This window comes from Vombatus ursinus, unplaced genomic scaffold (assembly GCF_900497805.2).
Source record: "Vombatus ursinus unplaced genomic scaffold, bare-nosed wombat genome assembly UNPS02014951.1, whole genome shotgun sequence".
Classification (NCBI taxonomy): Eukaryota; Metazoa; Chordata; class Mammalia; order Diprotodontia; family Vombatidae; genus Vombatus; species Vombatus ursinus.
This window is the reverse complement of record NW_020954729.1, coordinates 916,033-936,956: the sequence shown is the minus strand read 5'-3', so window position 1 is coordinate 936,956 and position 20,924 is coordinate 916,033. Positions and strand designations below refer to the sequence as shown.

General features: G+C 43.2%; 1 protein-coding gene across 1 annotated transcript in view; it reads right to left on the bottom strand.

The window, feature by feature from the left end:
* GABRA3 (gamma-aminobutyric acid type A receptor alpha3 subunit) overlaps nt 1-20,924 on the bottom strand; it is a 158,583-nt gene that overhangs the window by 106,991 nt on the left and 30,668 nt on the right. The window contains exon 3 of the mRNA XM_027845063.1: nt 6,154-6,275. Coding sequence (XP_027700864.1) covers nt 6,154-6,275 — 122 coding nt within the window. The remainder of the gene's footprint in view (nt 1-6,153; nt 6,276-20,924) is intronic.

Genomic DNA, 20,924 nt, shown 5'->3' with positions numbered 1-20,924 from the left:
CCTACTCAGCTCTGGGCTCAATCCATTGTCCACCCAAAGAATCTGACCTAGACATGCATACTAGTTCAATGGACATGCCATCCAATGGCACAGCTCAGTCTGGACAATGGACATTTTATTCATTTTGCTTTTCCCATATGGATTGTTGGGTTGATCTGTTTTGAGTAAGCACAGACCTCATTGAGGAGGCCCTATAATGTTCTAAGACTCAATTCGACTAGCACAATGTCATCCACAAACTGGAGCATGTAGAGGACCTCACTGTCTACTCTCTATTTCACCTGGATTCTTTGGAGGAGCCCTTCCAAGTCAACGGCACCCGAGGTTGATTAGCACACATCTCCCAGTCCTATGCCTTGCTTAGTGTTCATAATTATCAAGCAGAGTTATTTCTATGGTGGCATTTATCACAGAATCTTGACTGATCTTGCATATGCTTGAGACACTCCTTGTTGGAAGAGAGATATTAAGGCTGAGTTTTGTTCTACCAAATCAAATGCCTGTTTGTGATCAGCGAATAACTAAAATAGCTGGATCTTGTTTTCCCAGCACCTCACAATCAACTGTGTGGCTAGAAAGATGTACTCTGCTGAAGAGAATTGTTTATGGTTCTCTACAATCCATACAGAAAGAATCCAACGATGAATAATGCCTATTGCACACACAAGGACATGCAATTGGATGGTCAGTCCGTTGGGTTCATATATCATTACAGATATCTAAGACAGACACTGCAGATAAATAGCACATGCAGCCCATAACTGAATAGGAAAAAGAGCAAAGGCTAAATTGCTTCTGGGAAATTGCTCAGTGCTGTTAACGAGTCAAATGCTTTTTGGTAATCTACAAATAAGGAACCCAGAAGGATCTTGTATTTTCTGTACCTTTCGGTTAATTTTGTGACTGTAAAGACAGTGATCTGTTATAGAAAATCATTTGCAAAAGTCTGCCTTGTCTGTTTCCTTCTCATAGTTTCATCAAGGATACCCTAGATATAGCTATAGATCATTTTAACAAAGATTTTATACATATGAAAAATTAGGCATACGGGTCAGAAATTATTGATGTGCCCTCAATTGGCCTTTTTGGTTAATAATATTATCTTTATTACACAATCTATAATCTTTGGTTAGTAATATAGTCTGTGATTTGTTTTTCCTGCTCTCTCAGTGTCCTCTTCTCCCTTAGGTCTTGTAAGAGAATCCCTCAATGTTTTTAATGTTGTGTCACCTCCAGGATATGTTCTTAGTCTGGTTCACCACCCTTGCCAGCTTAAATGCCACAGTCACTGTTTAGGGATGTTGATGAGCTGAAGGGTGTTCAGAGGAGGGCAGGTAGGATGATGAAGGTCCTTGAGCTCATGACACAAAAGGAAGACACGAAGGACCGACGCATGTTTAATGGAGAGAAGGGGAGACTCAGGGAATGGCATGATAGGGTCTTGAAATATTTGAAGGAATGTCACATGAAGGAAGGATTGGCCTCATTCTTTTTGGTCCCAGAGGGCAGAACCAGGAACGTTGGGTAGAAGCTACTGAGATTCCAATTTCAGCTAGGAATCAAGAAAACCTTTCTGATGATTAGAATGGTCAAAACATGAGTCAGGTTGCTTTTGTGGGTGATGGGTTCCTCTTCCTTGGAGGTAGTCAAGCAGAAACTGAAGGATTACTTATCATGGGCTTCAATGGTAAATCATTGCCTATGGCAACCCAACAGTAGCTAGTTGACCAGTTACAGAGAGTCCCCATGTGATCAGTCGTTTTCAGAGCTTCTTCACCAAGTCCCATGCCCTTACTTTTCTGTAGATCTCCTTCAGCAAAACATTCAGCCAACATTTATTATTCACCTACTATGTGCAAGTTGCATAGTAAAAAGAACAAAATGAAAAGCCTCTTCCTTCAGGGAGTTTACATTCTATAGTATTTACCTACACACAAGTAAGCAAATGTAAATTTGTGTTGTAAAGCAACACACAGTAATTTCAAGAGGGAATGAGCTAGCTAATAACTAGGGGAAATCAGGAAAAGCCTTGTATAGGAGGTGGCATCTGTGCTGTGATTTGGGGGAAGGTAGGGATTTTACAAGACAGAGGTGAGGAAGGAGTGCATTCCAGGCATGGGGAATCCAGTTGTACAAAGGCAAGGAGGTGGGAAATTGAACGTGGTACACAAAGAACAGCAAGCAGGCCATGAGACTGGAATGGGAAGGAATACAGGGAAATAAAATAAAACAAGACTGAAAATATAGATGGGAATCAGATTGTGGAGGGCTTTAAAAGTCAAATTTAGGATTTTGTATTTTATCCTGGGGCAATAGGGAGCCACTGAAGATTTCTGAGTAAGAGGGTGATGTGGTCAGATCTGTGTTTTAAAGATATCACTTTGGTGGCCATGTAAAAGATGGATTGGAGAAGGAAGAGACTGGCTTTTATTCCATTCTCTACTAACCTTTCTCTTGTGAAGATCCCAGATCAATTCTTTCTGCCTTCCAGGAGTCCAAAGCTCCTCTGACCTTTAACACAAGCCGCCCCCCCCACTCCAGTTGAGTATCCAACACTATTCCCCTTGGCTTCCCTCCCCAACCAGCTTGGGAATGGTTGTGTATTGTTCAGCACTCGCTTCAGAGGAATGAGCCATCTGCTTAGATGACCCCAGCCTGCCATGGTCAACAATCTGCCTGACATCTGTGTTCTGGCCTTCTTCTCAAAGGCAAAGGCTCCATCGCCCTGAATACAAGTGACAAGAAGACACCAACTCTAAGTGTCTCCCACCTACACCCTTCCTTTTCAGCATCCAGTGGGCCAGCTTCATTTAACTGCCCTCAAATCTGCAGAGAAGGCAAATAGGGGACCTGATCATATGCAGGGAGGCTGAGAGGGGTGATGGTACCCCAGCAGAGATTAGACATCTTAGTGTAGTGGAAAGAGCACTGTACTTGGAGTCAGGAGGCTTGGGTTTGAATCCTGTCTCTGAAATTTGTTTACCTACGGGACCATGGGAACAAGTCATTTCCTTTTCCTGAGTCTCAGTTTCCTCATCTCTAAGATGAGGCTAATACTCCTTGGACTTCCCACTTCATGGGTTTGTGTCAAGGAAAGTGCTTTGTAAGTCTTAAAGCACTTGGGAAATAGGAGTTATTTTTATCTGGCCTTCTATCTAAGGAGCTGGAATGAGCCGACCAGAGTGACTTCCAGATCATAGCATGGGGCGAGGAACCCAGGTGACCTGCCTCAAAATTCCTAGCCACACTCCCACTCTGGCCACTTACTCTGTTCTTATTAGAATCTTTCTTTCCCACCGAACTCTACCAACTCACTTGGGGTTCCGGGCCATTTCTTTTGTGGGTCCAACCCATTCTGGTTCTCTTGTTGGCCACGAAACTGATTGGAATCCCCCTAGGAGCTTCAGTCCTGAGCTGTCTCATCCACAGGATACTGAGCTGGAAATAAGATGGCCTGACCCAGATTCTAGCCCCACTTCTGTCCCTTCCTAAAAGCTTCTCTTCTCTAAGCCTCAGTTTCCTCATCTGTCAAATGGGGATAATGGTCCCTACCATGATGCCCCTCCCCATTACAAAGAAGGTAACCTAAAATAACTGGAAAGTTCGCTGCTCTAATGCCTTGCCCTCTGCCTGAATAATGCTTAGGAAATGATCTTCCCCCAATCTGGCTCATTGATGCTTTGTTCTAATCCAGAAGACTCTTGATTTTGTATGTAAAAAGGCAGCACCTGGGGCCCAATCCCAGTCTGACATCTCTGCTGACTCCTGCCCAGGCCGCCAATTTGCCCAGACGCCCATGAGAATCAGAAGCCGTGACAAGGATGATATGCTCAGTGAGCCAGAGCCTCTTAGTAAAGGCAGTTATTCCATGCTAGAGGGTTCCATGACGCTGCTGAGGGAGATGAATTAACTCTTTCAAGCCCTCTGGGTGCCAACCCATAGACTGGCAATTAAGTCCAATTGACCAAACATTCCCTAAGTGCTGGGCTCTGAGCTCCAGAGAAAAGGCCTGATCTCTGCCCTCAGAGAGCTTGTGATCCAATGGGAAGGATCCAGTGTAACGAGGCAGAGTGGGATAGAGTAAGCACACTAGGATAATTTGAGGAGGAGCTCACTTTCTGTTAGCAGGGAGAGTCAAGAGCAGAGAAAGGAGGAGATGGTCCGTGAATTTCATCCTGGCTGAAGAGTATCATTTTGCCTGGCCTAGAACATGGATTGAAAACTGGAAGGGACCTCAGAATTCATCTCATCCAATTTCCTCATTTTCCACAAAAGAACCTGAGGCCCACAGAGATCCAATGGTTTATCCAAGGTTACACAGGTAGAGCCAAGATTTGGACCCAGGTCCTCTGAAAGCAGAGGCAAGGCTCTTTCCCTTGGAGATCCCTTGAACCAGATACAATATGTTAGCAGCCCAACTTTCCCAAGGTCCTCCTTCTCCCCTTCTTTGAACCCAGTAGCTTTGGCCCATAGAGGATCTGTTTGATCTGCTTCTGGTGGGAAAAGGCCTTTGTTTGGTTATCCAGACAAGGGCATCCATTGCATTCCAGGCTACCAAAATGGCTTGAGGAAGGGTTTTAAATCTCACAAAGAAAAGGCTCGAGGGAGTCATTGAATCAGGGGCCTCAAAGAGATCTCCAGAGGCTCTTCATCACTCTTATTAATAGCTTCCAAAGAGCTGCATTTGCTATGGAGTCCTGACAGGGCCCGAACGTCCCTCAGCTCCCCCTTCAGCTGGATTCATCCTGTATTGATCCACTCATCAGAGAAATGCAAGGAAGCAAGTCTATTAGTGGGATTGTGGTTAATTCTGGAAGAAAGTGATAAACCCAACGGATGGGTGGGCTAGCCTGATGCCTTAACCCTTTCCTCTAGGCCCAAGAGGCACAGAGCAGGGCACATCTCCTATGCCCAGTACTCCCAAATCTGGATTTGGGGAATCATGGGGGGCTGGAACTTTTTAGTAAGAAGTAGAGTGGAAAAAAATGCTGTCAGAGGACCTGGGTTCAAATGCTGTCTTAATAATATTTCTTGTCAGTCCTCTGTCTTTCCTCAAATAGCATTGCATTTACTCATCTGCACACATATTCTAGAAGTAACCCCCAGTAGAACATAAGCTCATTGAGGAGAGGCCCTAGATAACCTTTTAGGTCTCTTCCAATTCTAACCCCTTGACAATGTAGCCATAATGACTCGGTAACAAAGCTAGGATGACTTTTTATATGCACAGGGCCTGCCATATAGTAGGTGTTTAATAAATGTTAGTTAAATTGCCTCCATGCCTTTGCCCACAAGCCCCAATTTGTGAGGAAACTCACTTAACCAAAGGCCTAGAACCAATCAGCCCCAAGAGGTAAGTGACCAGAGAAGAAGATAAGCCATGCCTAGGTCACTTCCCACTCTAGAACATAGAGACAAATCTTCCTAGGCCAACCAGGAAACATAAATAAGCCCTGCACGCAATGTGCCCAGCCACCACTATCCCCTCTCCTATCAGTACACAAAATACCAATCCTGCAGTGTGTTTCTGGACTAGAAATTGAGGAAGCTCAGCCAGTGAATCACTCATGTTTGGAGTTTCAAACTGAACAGGGCCCAGGGCTTCTGAGGTAAAGGCAATTCTCCCTGCTGCTGGCTGCTCCTGCTGCCTCTGCCAGGGAAAGCCAGGCTGAGCTCCCCAGGGAAGATCACGTTCTTCGTTAGCAGGAATATGCCACGAGCTGAACCCTGTTGCTCACTTCCAATGGGAAAATACCCCACGTGAAACCCAAGAAGGCCGCAAGTCCCGACCCACTGCCCGAGGGACACTCCTGATGAAAGCTGCCAAGCCCAGGCAGAGAGACAGGGCCAGGGGGCCACTGCTGCTGAGGTTTGCCCTTCCAAAAGGTAAATGGTGACACACTTGTACACTGAAGCTGCCTAAGGATAGAGCTTCATGAGGAAAACAGTGAGGAAGAGGCCCAAACTCCCATAAGCAATAACACAAGACTTTGTCCCATAACCCCCACCATAGACCAAAGACCTAGTTTCCAAGATCCAAAGACTGAGACCATGCTAACTGAACACGGCCTATGCTACTATAACAGCACAGCTCAGGGCATCTGGCAGATGACAGTAACCAATATGGTACATGATTACCACATAGAGACTCACCTCCAAGCCCAGGTCTCAGTCGGTTGTCATAGCCATCCAACAGACGGTCCAGGATCCTGGTAAAGATGGTGATGTTGTCAGTACTGTCATCCGGGATATCTGGACCATGCTTTGGAGATAGCCTAGAGCATTGGGAGAAAAATACAAACACAAAAAGAGATATAATCCCATGCCTCCACTCAGGCCCACTGTCTTCATCTTCTTTGAAATTTCTTAAATGCAGTTCTCACTTTCCCCAGGAATATTTTCCATCTCTCTCCATTATGACCCTGTGTCTACAGCCTGGAGCAGAAATGTCTCCTGCCATTCAGCACAAAGATAATGTAGGAGACATCCCACTGACTCAGTACTGATTGCAGTTTTCTGGATTCCATAACCCTCCAGACAGGCGATGGTGCCAGGGCCCAAGCTGGTTTATCGTTGCGGCCTCTGGCGTCAGGCACCAAAAGTATGATGGAAGAATTAGGCAATCTCCAAGTCCAGCCTGGGCTATTTTGCAGAACTTCCCCAAATGGGTACCCCTTAGAAACCCTTCGGGATTCCTTTTGGGACATTCAGAGCCGTGGACTCGGCAGGAGTTGAGGGTGAGGCACTGGAGAGGGTCAGAGAAAGGAGGCAGACTTCAGAGTCCAGTCAAAGCAGAGCTGTTATGCAAATGAAGAACACAAGCCTGGGAAAATGGCAAGGAGGGAGCAATGGATGTAGCGACTTGTAGGCCTGAGAGATGGGGCTCCCAGAAAATCTGTGGGAGATCAAAAAACCAAGGCTAACAGAAGAATTAAAGACCATATTCAGTGATCCTGGCTTCCTACAAGGCCCTGGGAAGGTGGCTGCAAGAGGATTCATGGCCCAGAAGGTTTCTCATCTCTAGCTGTGAGGCCTCAGCCTCCCCAGCAACATGGCAATGGGACAGAGCCCAGGGGAGTGCTAGGAAGCTAATGGAAAATGAGAGGGGCCAAACTACCAGGATAAACTGAGGTTTGCCTAAGCTTGAGTCAGCTTCTTGATACCACCACTTGGTCAAATGATCTCAGATCTTAAGAGATCTTACAGCTCACCCAGCCCAAGCCCACCACTTTACAAATGGGGAAACCAAGGCCCAAAGTCCCCTAGGTAGTCAACAAGGACAGCCAGGGTTTGATCTCATTCCAAACCCAGGGCTCTTTCTGCTCCAACCAAATTTATATTCCCCTAGCATAATCATCAAATATGAGAGTTGGGAGACCCCTTAGATGCAGAGAGGGAAAGCGACTAGGCCAGGCTCCCCAGAGTCCCCTCCTATAGAAGTTCTTCTGTCATGGCAAACATCTGGCCTAGTTCAGGCAAGGGCCACAGCATCTCAACTTTGTACTTCTTGTTCATGGCAAGTTCCTTTACAGCATAAAAACCGAGGCAAGTGGAGGAGGAAGAAAGAATCCAAGGAGAGTCAGGCCAGCACGCTCCCAATCTCAAGCAATGTGTGTGGTTTCCTGGATCTCCTCTCCTGTGAGAGAAGAACAACAGGGAAAGCTCTGAGCCCCCTCCAAGCAACAGTCCCCTTCCCAGCATTCAGCAAGCCTCCTGATTGATGGGAGACAGAGTAGGAGTCAGCAAAGTAAAGCCACCGTGGGCAACTAGGAGCCAGAGGGAAGGATGACAAATCACTGCTCTGCAGTCAGAGGAAGAGAGGAAAGGACCTGTGAGGAATGGCAGCTTAGCAGATGGATTGTGGGAATTGGTGCAAGAGCCTCATCTGGTGGGGGTTGGAGCCCAGAGCTGACAAATCCATGTGCTCCTGCTAAGGAGAGAAAGAAATGACCTGGAAGCAGGCACTTGATTAAGATGAGTGAGCAAAGTGACAACTAGACGCACAAATGCTTGTCAATGGTTTTGTAAATGGTGCCCATCCATTTCCAGAAGGCCAGGCTCGGACTCCATGGGCTCCCCCGATATTCCTGCCTACCCCAGTCTGGGGCCAAGTAATGGCTATGCAAAGGAAGAAAATAATCTGTGTCACCATTCCATAATCCTTTGCTTTACATTGCTTTTTCCTTTTTTCTCCTTATCCCATTACGCTATTGGGAGATGGGGCGGGGGCTTTTGGCCTCTCTTCACTTCTAACAATTTTTAATTCTATGATTTAAAGTTCATTTCCAAGGAAGGGAAGGGACAATGAAGGGAGAAGAGAGGGAGAGGAAGAGGGAAGATAAAGGAAGGGAAGGGGGAGAGGGATGGGGAGGGAAAGGAGTGGGGAGGATATGGGGGAGGGAATGTGCCAAAAGGAAGCAGGCTCAAATCCTCTTCATTTGTTTTTCTTCTCCAAACAAGGGATGGTAGTTCTCCCATGTTGTTTTGGCCCTCCTCATTTTATCCAGCATCCAACTGTGCCTGTTCGACCTGAGGATGTCCTCGGTACCGCGCCCATCTCCCAGGTGTGGCAGAAGAGGCAGTCCCCCACCCTCAAGGATTCTGAGCACAGTGGAAAGGGAACAGTTTGAAAGGCCTGCAGAAATCACCTTCTTCCAACCCCTCATTGTACAGCAGGGAGCAGGGAGAGAGGAATGAGGCCCAGAGTAGGGAAATAATTCATCAACAGTCACACAGCAAGTGAGTGGCAGAGCCTTGTATAGAACCCAAGCCTCCCAAGTTCCAGTACAGCCCCATGCCATGCTGCTCCCTCTTACAGGAACACAAATGCTCATCAAAATTTACGGCCACCCTCTGTTTGGTCTATGACAGCGTGCCGCTGGTGTTTCTCCATTACAGATTTAATGCTAGTCCCTTTTAAGACAGGAGTTAATTAATGTTGTGATATAGCCCCTACCCTCTTTTCAACAGATCTCTCTGTGATCTTACACTCAGGTGCTAATGAATTTCCCACCTGAGTTGAATGGATGGGAGCTTCTTGGTTCTAACTCAGGCCAGAACTCCTTCTCTGGTGATGACTGAACTCTAGGCCATTCTGATTGAGACCGACCCTAGCACTGCCATTGTGATGACTACCCTGTGGCAGTGTAGACTAGCCCAGAGGCAGAGTATTCAACAACGGCCACATATGGACTCATACAGCATCAGAACTGGCAGGGTCAAGCCCCTTATTGGAGACAGAGAAGAAAACAAGACTCAGAAAGGGGAAGTAAGCAGAATGATGTAAGAGATGGCACTGAATTTGAAGGCAGGGGCATGGGGTTGAATTTTGGCTCCATTTACTCTATGCACAACTTTGGTCAAATTGTTTTCCTTCTCTGAGACATCATTTCCCTCTCTATTAAAAAGAGGGGGTTGAGAGCATGGAATATATTACCTATCAGATTTATGGATAGGAGAAGAATTTATGAATAAACAAGAGATAGAGAGCATTGTGGGATAATTTTGGGATAATTAAATTAAAAGGGATAATTTTGATTACATTAAATTAAAAGGGTTTTTTTTTACAAATAAAACCAATATAGCCAAGATTAGAAGGAAAGCAGAAAATTGGGGGTGGAATAGACAGTTTCTCAGATAAAGGCCTTCTATCTCGAATACATAAAGAAATGAATCAAATTTGTAAGAATATGAGTCGTTCCCCAATTGACAAATGGTCAAAGGATATGAACAGGAAGTTTTTGGAAAAAGAAATCAAATCATAGTTATATGAAAAAATGTTCTAAATCATTATTGATTAGAGAAATGTAAATTAAAACAACTCTGAGATACCATCCCACACCTATTAGATTGGTTAAATGATAGAAGGGGAAAACGTCAAATTGAAGAGGATGTGGAAAAATTGGGATACTAAAACACTGTTGGTGGAATTGTCAACTGATCCAACTGTTTCAGAGAGCAATTCGGAATTATGCCCAAAGAGTTATAAAACTGTGTATAGCCTCTGACCCAGTAATACCTCTATTAGGTCTGTTTCCCAAGGTGATCAGGGAAAAAGGAAAAGAACCTATATGTTCTAAAATATTTACAGTAGCTCTCTTTGTAGTGGCAAAGAACTGGAAATTGAGGGGGTGACCATCCATTGGGGAATGGCTGAACAAGCTGTGGTATATGATTGTGATGGAATACTACTGCGTTGTAAGAAATGATGAGCAGGTTGATTTTAGAAAACCATGGAAAGGCTTGCATGAAATAATGCAGAGTGAAATCAGCAGAACCAAGAGAACATTGTATACAGTAGTAGCAATATTATGTCAAGAGTAACTGTGAATGAGTAAGCTATTTTGAGTAATATGAACATTCAACTCAACTATGAAGGTGGAAAACGCTACTCACCTCCAGGAAAGAACTGATATATGAAAGTATGTATTGTATGGTTCCACACATAGATCTGTGTCAAATGTTGACCTCCTCTAATGAAGGGTTGGGAGGGAGAGAGGAAGACAACTCAGTACTCAAAATGCAACAAAAAGTTAATATTTTTTTTTTAAAAAGAGGGGGATGGATTTGACAATGTCAAAGGTCCCTTCTAGTTCTGGAGCCTATGAAGCGATTCACCCAAGGTCATACTGCAAATTAGCAGGAAAGCACCAAAAAACTTTTGACCTCAAGACCAGCACATCTCACTGTTTTGTTCATAAGAGATGTTCTAGAATCTTCCCTAAAGATGGTTAGGGAAAGGCTAACTGCCTTCCGGCTAGATTGCACCCACAACATCTCTAAAAGAGAGCTACCTTCTTCTTAACTATCCCCTCCACAGTGGGAAGGCACCCAGAAGCACCTGGCTATTTGAGGAATGTTGCTTCCACAAGCTTTCTGCCTGTTCCCTCCAACCAAGTCCTGTACGGCTACTTAGCAACTGGATATTGCATCCAGGGAGAGAGTTAGACAGATCTGGGGAGCAAAACATTTATGGCTGATCAACCAAAGCATGTGAGTCCATTTGCTCATTGGAACTCATTTTCTTGCTGGATTTCAGTAAAAGTTGGTGTGTAATGGGACTTCAATTTCCAAACACATCGTCTGTCCAATATGTGCATGTTTGGAATATTCAGAGCACATTTTCTCCAATGAACAATATTTAGAGTCCTACGTGGGCTCCTGAGCTAGGCCACAAAGGCCTATTTAACCCAGAATATGGCAGAAAAATCTCTGTACTAGGACCATTGGTCAGTTACATTATGGATAGGTTGTGGGTGTTCACACCCAGCTGGGAGCATAAAATGAAAGTGGGGGAGAAAGCAAAGTAGCTTCGGATCTAGGGTTAGAAGTCGCTGGCCAGTTTGCAACTCTTTGGCTCATCACCCAGACCAGAGATTCTGCTTGCCTCCCACGATAAATAGCAGTACTCTTTTGTTTCTGGGATCAATCTGACCTTCGGCCTTAAGTTCTGGTCTTCCTATAGACCTCCTGCATCTACTCTCAACGTCACCCTCATTTTTGAGTAGCTTCACTCCAGATCCTGACTCTCCTCTCCTGCCCTGAACCATGCCACATGGGACAAAAGAAACCATAGTAGCACTGTGAACCCCTCCCCCCTTGATCAGAGCATGGTACAAGCTAGCCATCCATATAAGTAGAGTGAAGGCTAGAGGTCTAGAAGGGACTTTATCAACTTTATAAATGAGGTCAACCCCATCATTTTATAGAGTAGGAAAACTGAGGCCAAGAGAGAGGAAGAGACTTGTTCAAGTCACACAAGTAGCAAGTAGCAGACTCAGGATTAAAAACCCAGTTCTTCTGATCCCATAACAACCACACTGTACCAACTCTAGGAGCATTTGTAAAGTCAGTAATATATATGTTGGGGCCTGCCCGCTGCATATTGATTTAAAAATTAGTACACACGCCTAGAATAATCACCTGGTTTCTTTGTGCTCACGCTTTCATGTCCGTGAAAAACAGTGTGGTCTGTACACTGCCCCAGTCAGGCCACATCTGGAGCTTCAAATTCAGCTCCAAGTATCACAGTTTAGATGGGAGATTGGGTAGCTGGAAGGAAGGCATCGGAGCATGACGAGGGTGGTGAAAGGCCACAGGTAAGACAGGTCATACTAGGTAAGAGAAGATCTGAGATTTGGAAGGGCTAACGAGAGATGATCACTGTCTTTGGACAGAGGACACTGGCAAAGAGGTGTCAACATTGGAAAGCCAACCTGAAATCTAATCAGTGTGGAAAAGAGAGAAGAGGTAGGAAGTTGTGAGAAGTAACTGGAAGTTAGATTTCTGTTCGAGTCCTACTCAAGGACAACAGCTGAAGGCAGCTTCTGTTTGCATATGAGGTTGCATAGGAATCCAAGGCAGCTGAGCAAAGGAGCAGCACATCACAAGAAAAGATAAGAAGTCCTCTACAAAGAAAGCTTTGCTCGTAATATCCAAGTAACGGAACACCCAGAAGGGCAAACAGACAAGAAAAGTTGATGGTTTTGGCAAGAGACATAGCCACAAGAGCTACCTTCAAGAATGACTGGGGCTGAGGACTTTACTTCCAAAATGCATGGAGGCCAAAAGGAATTTTGAAGTGAATAGCAACAAATGTGCTGTTTGTGTTTCCTCCAGTGCCAAGTAATGGCTATGTCCGTGCAAAAATGCAAGTCAATCTTCCTTAGAGAAGAGATAGTGAAGAGCTAGAGGCATGCCTCACTACTCCCTAGGGAAACGGTGAGAATAAAATGTTCCTTGGAAACTTGGGAGGAGTTCTTTAAAGAGAAAACAAAGAGGGTAGAGAGTTAGAAAAGGCACAGAGGAAGCATAACCTATATCAGGAGCCTGGAGGGAGGAACAATGAAGCACAGGGAAAGAATGGAAAAAAGAGGATCGCTGAACATTTGGGATTTTAGAATAGGTTGAACGCTTTTCCTGGAGAGTGAAGACCTGGAACCTCATTAGAAGAAATAGTTTCTTGGGCTCCCAGAAATTATGATGGGGATATACAAGTGCCACTAGGAGAGAAGTCACCTAGGAAGAGTCAGAGACAGAAGAGTAAGGAGTGATGGTTGGTGACTCTGCTGAGGAATACCGAGGCAGCCATATGTCAATCTGACATGTTGTTTTTCAATCACGTCCAACTCTTCGTTTTCTTGGCAAAGATACTGGAGTGGTTTGCCATTTCCTTCTCCAGCCCATTTTGCAGATGTGGAACTGAGGCAAACAGGGTAAAGTGACTTGCCCAGGGTCACCCAGCTAGTAAGTATCTGAGGCCAAATTTGAACTCAGGAAAATGAGGCTTCCTGACTTTGGGCCCAGTGTCTTACCCACTGAATCACCCAGCTGCCCACAAACCTGACATGACTATGGCTTAGAATATAGGAACGGTGATTTCTTGGTCAGAGATCAAATGCACATGTCAAGAGCCAGTAAAAATATATTTTCCTGGAGGCTTGCAAAGCTGATCCAGTGGGATCTAAGTTGAAAATAGAAGGTGAGGCAGGAAAAAAACTACCCCCCATATATCTGCCAAGCCAGGTACCACAGAGAGAATCAGGTATAACATTATTTTCAACCAGACCATCTCAGTGAGGGTAGTTACTAGTGCAGAATTTCCTCTACCAATACAGATCAGCACCTTTTCCATAACTTACGGCTTAGAGGTATAACATTAGGAAAAGAAAAGCAGCAGAGACGACCAATAATTCACCAGACATAATAAAGGAGCCTGTAATAAGACCCAGAATCTCATCTATCAGTGTGGTATAATAAACAGAATGCTGAACTCGGAATAGGGAAGATCTAAGTTCAGAGCCTACCTCAGACACTGACTGTCTAAGCATGGACAACTCAGTTAATCTTTCCAAGCCTCAGTTTCCTCATCTAAAAACCAGGAATTTTAATACCCATAGTATGGATGGCACAGGATTGTTACAAGGATCAAATCAGATAATAAACAAATTGCTTTTCAAAATTTAAAACACTATGTAAATATCAGCTATCGTGTCCAGTCTTTCCATCGTGTCCAGCTCTTCATGATCCCATTTGGGGTTTTCTTTCTCAGCAAAGATACTGGAGCGGTTTGCCATTTCCTTCGCCAATCAGCTATTATTACTTTATTGTACCTACAAACAAATATGTGGACTATGATAGGTCATAGACAGGGTAACTGGAGATCTTTAAAAAGAAGGGAAATATGATCTCATAAGTATAGAGATTTTATGGGATAGGACTCATGAATGTGATATATCTACAGAAAACTATTCAAATGAAATAGGATAAAAAAGACGACGGAGCAGCATTGCCTTGTATAATAAGAGTTAGCGTTTAAATATCACTTTAAGGCTTACAATGCACTTTACAACAATATCTCATTTGATCCTCACAACAAGCCTGAGAGATAGGTACTGTTATGATCTCCAGTTTACAGGTGAGAAAACTAAGGCAGACACAGGTTAAATGACTTGCCCAGGGTCCCAGAGCTAGTAACTATCTAAGTACAGATTTGAACTCAGGTCTTAGCTACCTCTAAAAAGTCAAACTCACAAGGAACTCTAAGAACTGGAGTAGAGAAGCAAAGTAGAGAGCATTTGGGTGAGAGTAGCAATGGATGGATAAATAGAACGCATATTGTGGTGGAAATGTACCACAGACCACCCATCCAGAAAGATGAAAGAGATGAGTGAGGAAACAGGTCATAAACCTAGAATGAAGATATGATATAGTTGTGATATAGGACTTCAGCTATCCAAACATCTGCTGGAGTCCTCACTATTTCAGAAGTGGAGCAAATAATAAATTCTTCACCACCTTAATGATAATTTTTTGTTCTTTAAAAGGTAGAGGAAGCAACAAGAAGAAATGCTCCTCTGTACGTAGGTCTGAGCAACAAGGAGAAACTAGTTGCTGGGGTAAGAATTATGAACCCCTCAGTAAGAAGAGAACCATTCCATCTTAGCCTCTTCCCATCTTTGCTCTCCTTCCTTATCATAAATCCTGATGTGACATGTAGATTTTTAAAGAGCAGATTTCAACGAGTCAAATAAAGTATGGATATTATCCCCTGGTCTAAAATTCTATAAGGACATTGCCACAAAGATGGAAAGAACTCAAGAAATCCTGCATAAGCAATTCCAAAGGGGGAAGAAAAGAATATATTCTCTAAAGAGACCAATATAGAGGCATAAGGCTGATGGCCAACTTAGATTTTTTTAAAGGCATATATGGGAGATGGAAGTAAGATCAGGGAGCTGTAATTAAATAGAAGAGAACAGGGTAGTACTGGAAGAATAAAGCTCAGAGTGAATTGTAAAGGGTCCTAAATGCAAAAGGCAACACAAAGACTTTTTTTCCATATTAAGGGCAAGAAAAACAAAGAGACAGATCTAAGAAGATAATGGTTCAGGATGGATGGGCAATGATAACATATGATGGTGAGAAGGAAGAACTACTCAATTCATACTTTGCTTTGACTTTCTCTGCCAATGAAAATGATTTTCAGGACTAAAAAGGATGGGGGGGAAAGGTGGTTACTATACAGATGACACTGAGAATAAGTGAGGAAATGGGAAGAGCAATTAATTGCCTTTATTGAGTTCAAGTCATCAAGGTTGGATAAACTATATCTCAAGGTGATGGATATGATTGCAGTCATTGCTGATAATTTTTGAAAAATCACGTAGAACAGGAGAGGAGCTCCGGGAGGAGAAACTGGCAAATGTCCCGGTTTTCAAAACAAAGAGCAGAGTGGAAACTCCAAACTATAAGCCAGTGTACTTGACTTCAGTTCCTAACAAAATTGTAGGATGTGATTCGAATGTGAGCATTAGAAAATGAAGTTATGATCCCTAAAAGCCAGCATGACTTCATTGAGAACAGGTCATGCCAGACTAACATCCTCTTTCTAGTAGCGGGGTCACTAAACTAAGAGCTCAGGGAACCGCGATGGTGGCTGTAAATTGTTTTCCTGAAATGTAGATATGCTAAATATCTCATACTATCCTTCTGTACAAGATAGTGCAGTGGAAAGAAATCTAGATTTGAATCAGAGGACCTGGGATCAAATCCAGATTCTGCCACTTACTACTGCATGATCTTGGGGAAATGACTGAAGCTCTCTGGCCTTCATTTTCCTCACCTGTAAGTGAATGGGTTGGACATGATAACCTTGAAGTTCCTCCCATTTCTAAATCTTATGATATGATAAGATGGAAAAATACAGGCTAAAAGATAGTACAGCCAGGTGGGTGGAATTAATGAATTAATATCATCTATAAGAAAGGGTTCTAATCCAGTAATTAGCCCTATGATTACTGACATTTTTGCCAAAGGCTTGGATGAAGATGCAAATGGAATACTTATCAAATTTGTTGATGATTTGAAGCTGGGCCAGGCAGATAAAATACTGAACCCAAAAATAGCTCAATAAATTAGAAAAATGAGCCAAATATAATAGGATGGAATTGAATAAAGATAAATGCAAAGTCTTACACTTAGGATCAAAACATCAATTAAACAAGTCCAGGATGGACAAGACATTGCTAGATAACAAACAGTGTGAAAAAGACAGAGAGTTTTAATAAACTCCAGGCTGAGTCAACAGTGTGATGTAACAATAGAAAAAAAAAAAACTAATGCAGTCCTCAGCTACATTAAATAAATGCCAGTGTCACAAATGAGGGAGACGACACTTCATATGTACTCTACCCCTCTTAAACAACATTTGGAGTAATGTGTCCAGTTTTAGGAGCTACATTTTAGAAAAATGCTGTAGGCCAGGAGGCTAATAGATTACAAAAGCTTGAGTGAACATCCCTCCACACACACACACACACACACACACACCCCAACAACCAGGGCTATCATGAGTCAGGAGGCTGTGGAATAAATAGGGTAGTTCTAGTTAACTTTGAGTCTAGATAGATTAACCTGAAACCCAAGTCACTGTGGGCCCTTCAGGCAAGGAGTATATAAGGTTCACTCTACAGGTCAAGAGGAAAACTTGAGAAACACCCATGGAGCTTCCTTGCAGGCTGCTTTTGCCATCTTGGGGCTGCCTTTACTTGAGGGTCATTTAGTGTATTTTTATTAAAGTTACATTTTCTTTGAACTCTCAGGATCCACATGATCCATTGTAGCAGATGTAGGAATCACTCCCAGGACAAAAGGACATTGACAAACAAGGATGGGTTCAGAGGAGAATGACCAGGATGGTAAGGAGACCTATGACCATGTCATAGGAGGGTGAATGAGGGAACTAGGGATTTTTAGCATGGAGAAAAGAAGACTTAGGGAAGAATACTTAAATTTAAGCATTTAAAGGGCTGGGCACTACATTTAAAGACATTGGGAAAGCTAAAAATGTCCAAAAGAAGGTGGGGGCCCTGAAAATATGTCTTATCAGGACGTGGTTGAAAGACTTAGAAAGGCTTAATCTATACAGTGGGGCCTCTTTGCTTGGGATCTGGGAATTTGTTTGTTTTTTTAGTATTTTGAAAACTGCATTTCAACATAATTGTTCTCCTTTGTAATTCTATGGATTTTACTTTGTGTTTAAAAACATGATTCTGAGAAGGGAGTCATAGGTTTCACCAGACGTGACACACACTTACAAAAAAGGTTAAAAACCCCTGCTACACAGAAGAACAGACTTAGGAGAAGGGGTGGAGAGAAGAGTATGATAGCTGTCTTCAAATACCCAAAAAGCTATCACATGGAAGGAATGAATGTCTTACCTATTCTGTGTAGCATCAGAATGAGGGCTATCACAGGGAGACAGATATTTAGTGCAGTTTGGAAGGAGCCTTCTAAAAATCAACTAGTCAATAATGGAACAGACTGCTTTGCAAAGTAGTGAGCTCCCTATCAAGGGAAGCATTCACACAACGGTTGGATGCCAGGGATGGAATAGATTATATTCCTGAAAAGGGTGGAATCTTGGACCAGATAAAACTATAAGGCCTCTTCTAGGTCTGAGAGTATATGACCAGATTGCACCAGACAGAATCAATTGCCTTTGATTCAATTCAACCAGTATTTGCATTTCCATTATCCGTCTGGCTCTAGGCTAGGTACTGAGATTATAAACTCCCTGAGGGCAGGCATTATGTTTTATTCATCAGAATCCCTTACATAGGCTTTGAAGAGAGTAGGGACTCCATAAATATAGGCTGACTGATTGATTGATTAAAGGCAGCTGGGATAGCCAGTGGCTGCAATTTACCAAACACAAACCACCAGATTGGGGTGGGGGGGGGGGGGGGACAACAGAGAAAATGATTTTTCCACCACGTGAAGAAATTTCCAAAGAACAGCCAGGAAAAATAAGTAAATCTCAGAAATTGTATTAAAGAGGAAAACCATTAGCTTGTACCCTATAGACTCGAGGCTTCCTTTGGCCCCTTTTTTCTATGCAATTACAAGAATTAAGTCATCCAGCATCCCACACATTCCAAGGTCAACCTCCCAGCAAGCTCAATCTCCATTCAGAGCACACAGCCCGAACCTGGAAATAAAGCTAATGAGGCCTTGGTCACACAGCCCCTCTCGGAAGATCATGTACTTTATTCCTGATGGCTGCACTCAGACCTTTGCTGACTCACTTTTAAATATGCAGTTTTAAGCATGCTTGGTTTTGTTTTTTTTCTTTTAGCCTAAACATATTAGCAGCAGAAGGGAGCATGGGTGGAGGGGCTACCAGAAACAGGTGTGACAACAGCATCCAGGGAAGAGACAGAAACACTAAAAACAGGCACAGATCTGTATTAGTGCACATTGCAATGGGCAATAGATTCACATTGATTCTATTCCATTCAGCAGACACTGATTAACCACTTCCTATGTGCAAAGCAGCATGGTGTGGTGGTGACATAGCCAGGCTAAGAATCAAGGAGACCTGGGTTCGAATTCTGTCTCTGACACATATGGTTTCATGACTCTGGGCAAGTTAATTAACTTTTCAGTGCTCCAGGAAACTCTCTGAGACTGTAAAGTTGTAACAGTCGCTGATCTGCTTTACTTTGGCAGAGGAGTTTCCTCAGCAGGACCTCCCTACACCAAGGAAATCACAGATCTAGCTTTTCGTTTTTGTTTTTTCAAATGTGCCAGGCACTGTCCTAGGTGCCAGGAATACAAAGACAAAAGCAAGTGTCCCTGATCTCAAAAACGCTTCCCTTCTACTGAGGAAGGATGTATCCCAATCATCATTTTAAAAAAAATCAAAAAGTTAAATTGTGTTCAGTGTCTTCTGTTTGTAAAATTTAGAAAGATTTTCATTCAAAATGGCTAAAATAAAGAGAGTTTCTCTTAGAAGGTGTACCAGTTATCTGGAAATTTTACTGATATAGAATACCAGATTCTCCAATGTTACTGGATAAATGATGGTTTACTGTAGCTGAACTCCACACTTCTGCCCTAGGCCCTCTTCTCTTTTCTTTTTTTTTGGGGGGGGGGCAATCATGGTTAAGTGACTTGCCTAGGATCACACAGCAAGTAAGTGTCTGAAGCCACATTTGAACTCAGGTCCTCCTGACTCCAGGGCCAACACTCGATAGAGTGTTCACTTCACCACCCAGCTGCCCCTGTCTCTTTTCTTTCCTTTGGTGTTCTCATCCACTCCCTGGAATTTTTTTTACCTCTATGCCAATGACTCCCAAGTCTGCGTCTCTACCCCCAAACCTCTCCCCCAAGCTCTAATTCCATAGTTCCAACTGCCTGCTGGACATCTCCACATGACTATCCTACCGGCAAATTCAGTCCATCAAAATCTAACCCCTTATTTCCCTTTCCCAAAGCCTCCCTCTCTCTTAATGTCTGTATGTTGCTAGCATCACCAACCTCTCAGTCACTCAGTCTCAAAACCTTTGACTCATCTTTGACTTTTTCCCTTTTCCTCCCTCTCCCACGTCCAATCAATTGTCAAGTCCTGTTGATTCTACTCCAACAACATTTCTCAAATCTGTCTCTTCCTTTCCACTCCCACTGAAATCAGCCTAAATTAGCCCCTTATCCTTTTGTATGAACCACAGTAATAACCTCCTAACTATTTCTCTGGCCTCCAGCCTCTCTCCAAACCTATTCATCCTTCCTAGCTTTGCCTAAGCAATCTTCCTACCATAGTGCTCTGATCACATCATTCCTCACTCAAAAACATCAGTCACTTTTCATAGCCTAGTAAATAAAAGACACTAATCTCTTCTCTGTCTCTTATAAAATCTGTAACCTGGGGCAAGTTACAACCTCTTTGGAGTAACTTGTAAAAATGAAAGGATTGGACTAAATGGCTCTTCCAGCTTGAAATCTTCGACCCTCCCATGGACTCTTGTGTTCTAGACTGGACTCCTATCCAGCCTCCATTCCCATCTTACCCTCTCTTCTCTCTGTATCTGTTTGTCTTTTCCTGTGGCAGAATGAGCTTTCCACCCTATACCCTTGCCATCTCAGCCTATTTAAATTTCTCCTTCATTAAGGCCTAACTCAGCTGTTCTCTATTCCATAAAACTTTCCCTAGCCTCCTTCCCCACCTCCCCAACTGCCTTAAAGTATAATGGGAACTTTCATTCCTATAATTTCACATCATTGCCCAGACCCCTCCTTTGCAGTTATTACACTCACCTTTGTATCATTATTTGTACATGTATCCTTTCTTCCCATTAGATTTTAAGCTCCTTAAATAGAGGGGGCATGTCATATCAATCTTTGTACCCCCCAGCACTTAGCCCAAAACCTTGCACATAGTATATTCTTAATTAATATTGGTCAAATGAACAATAAGTAAATATGTTTTGCATGATTGCACACGTATAACCTATATAAAATTGCTTACTGTCTCAGGGAAGGGGGAGGGAAGGAAGGGAGAGAATTTGGAACTCAATTTTTTAAAAAACCAAATGTTAAAATTGTTTTTACATGTAATTGGGGAAAAAATAAAATACTATTCA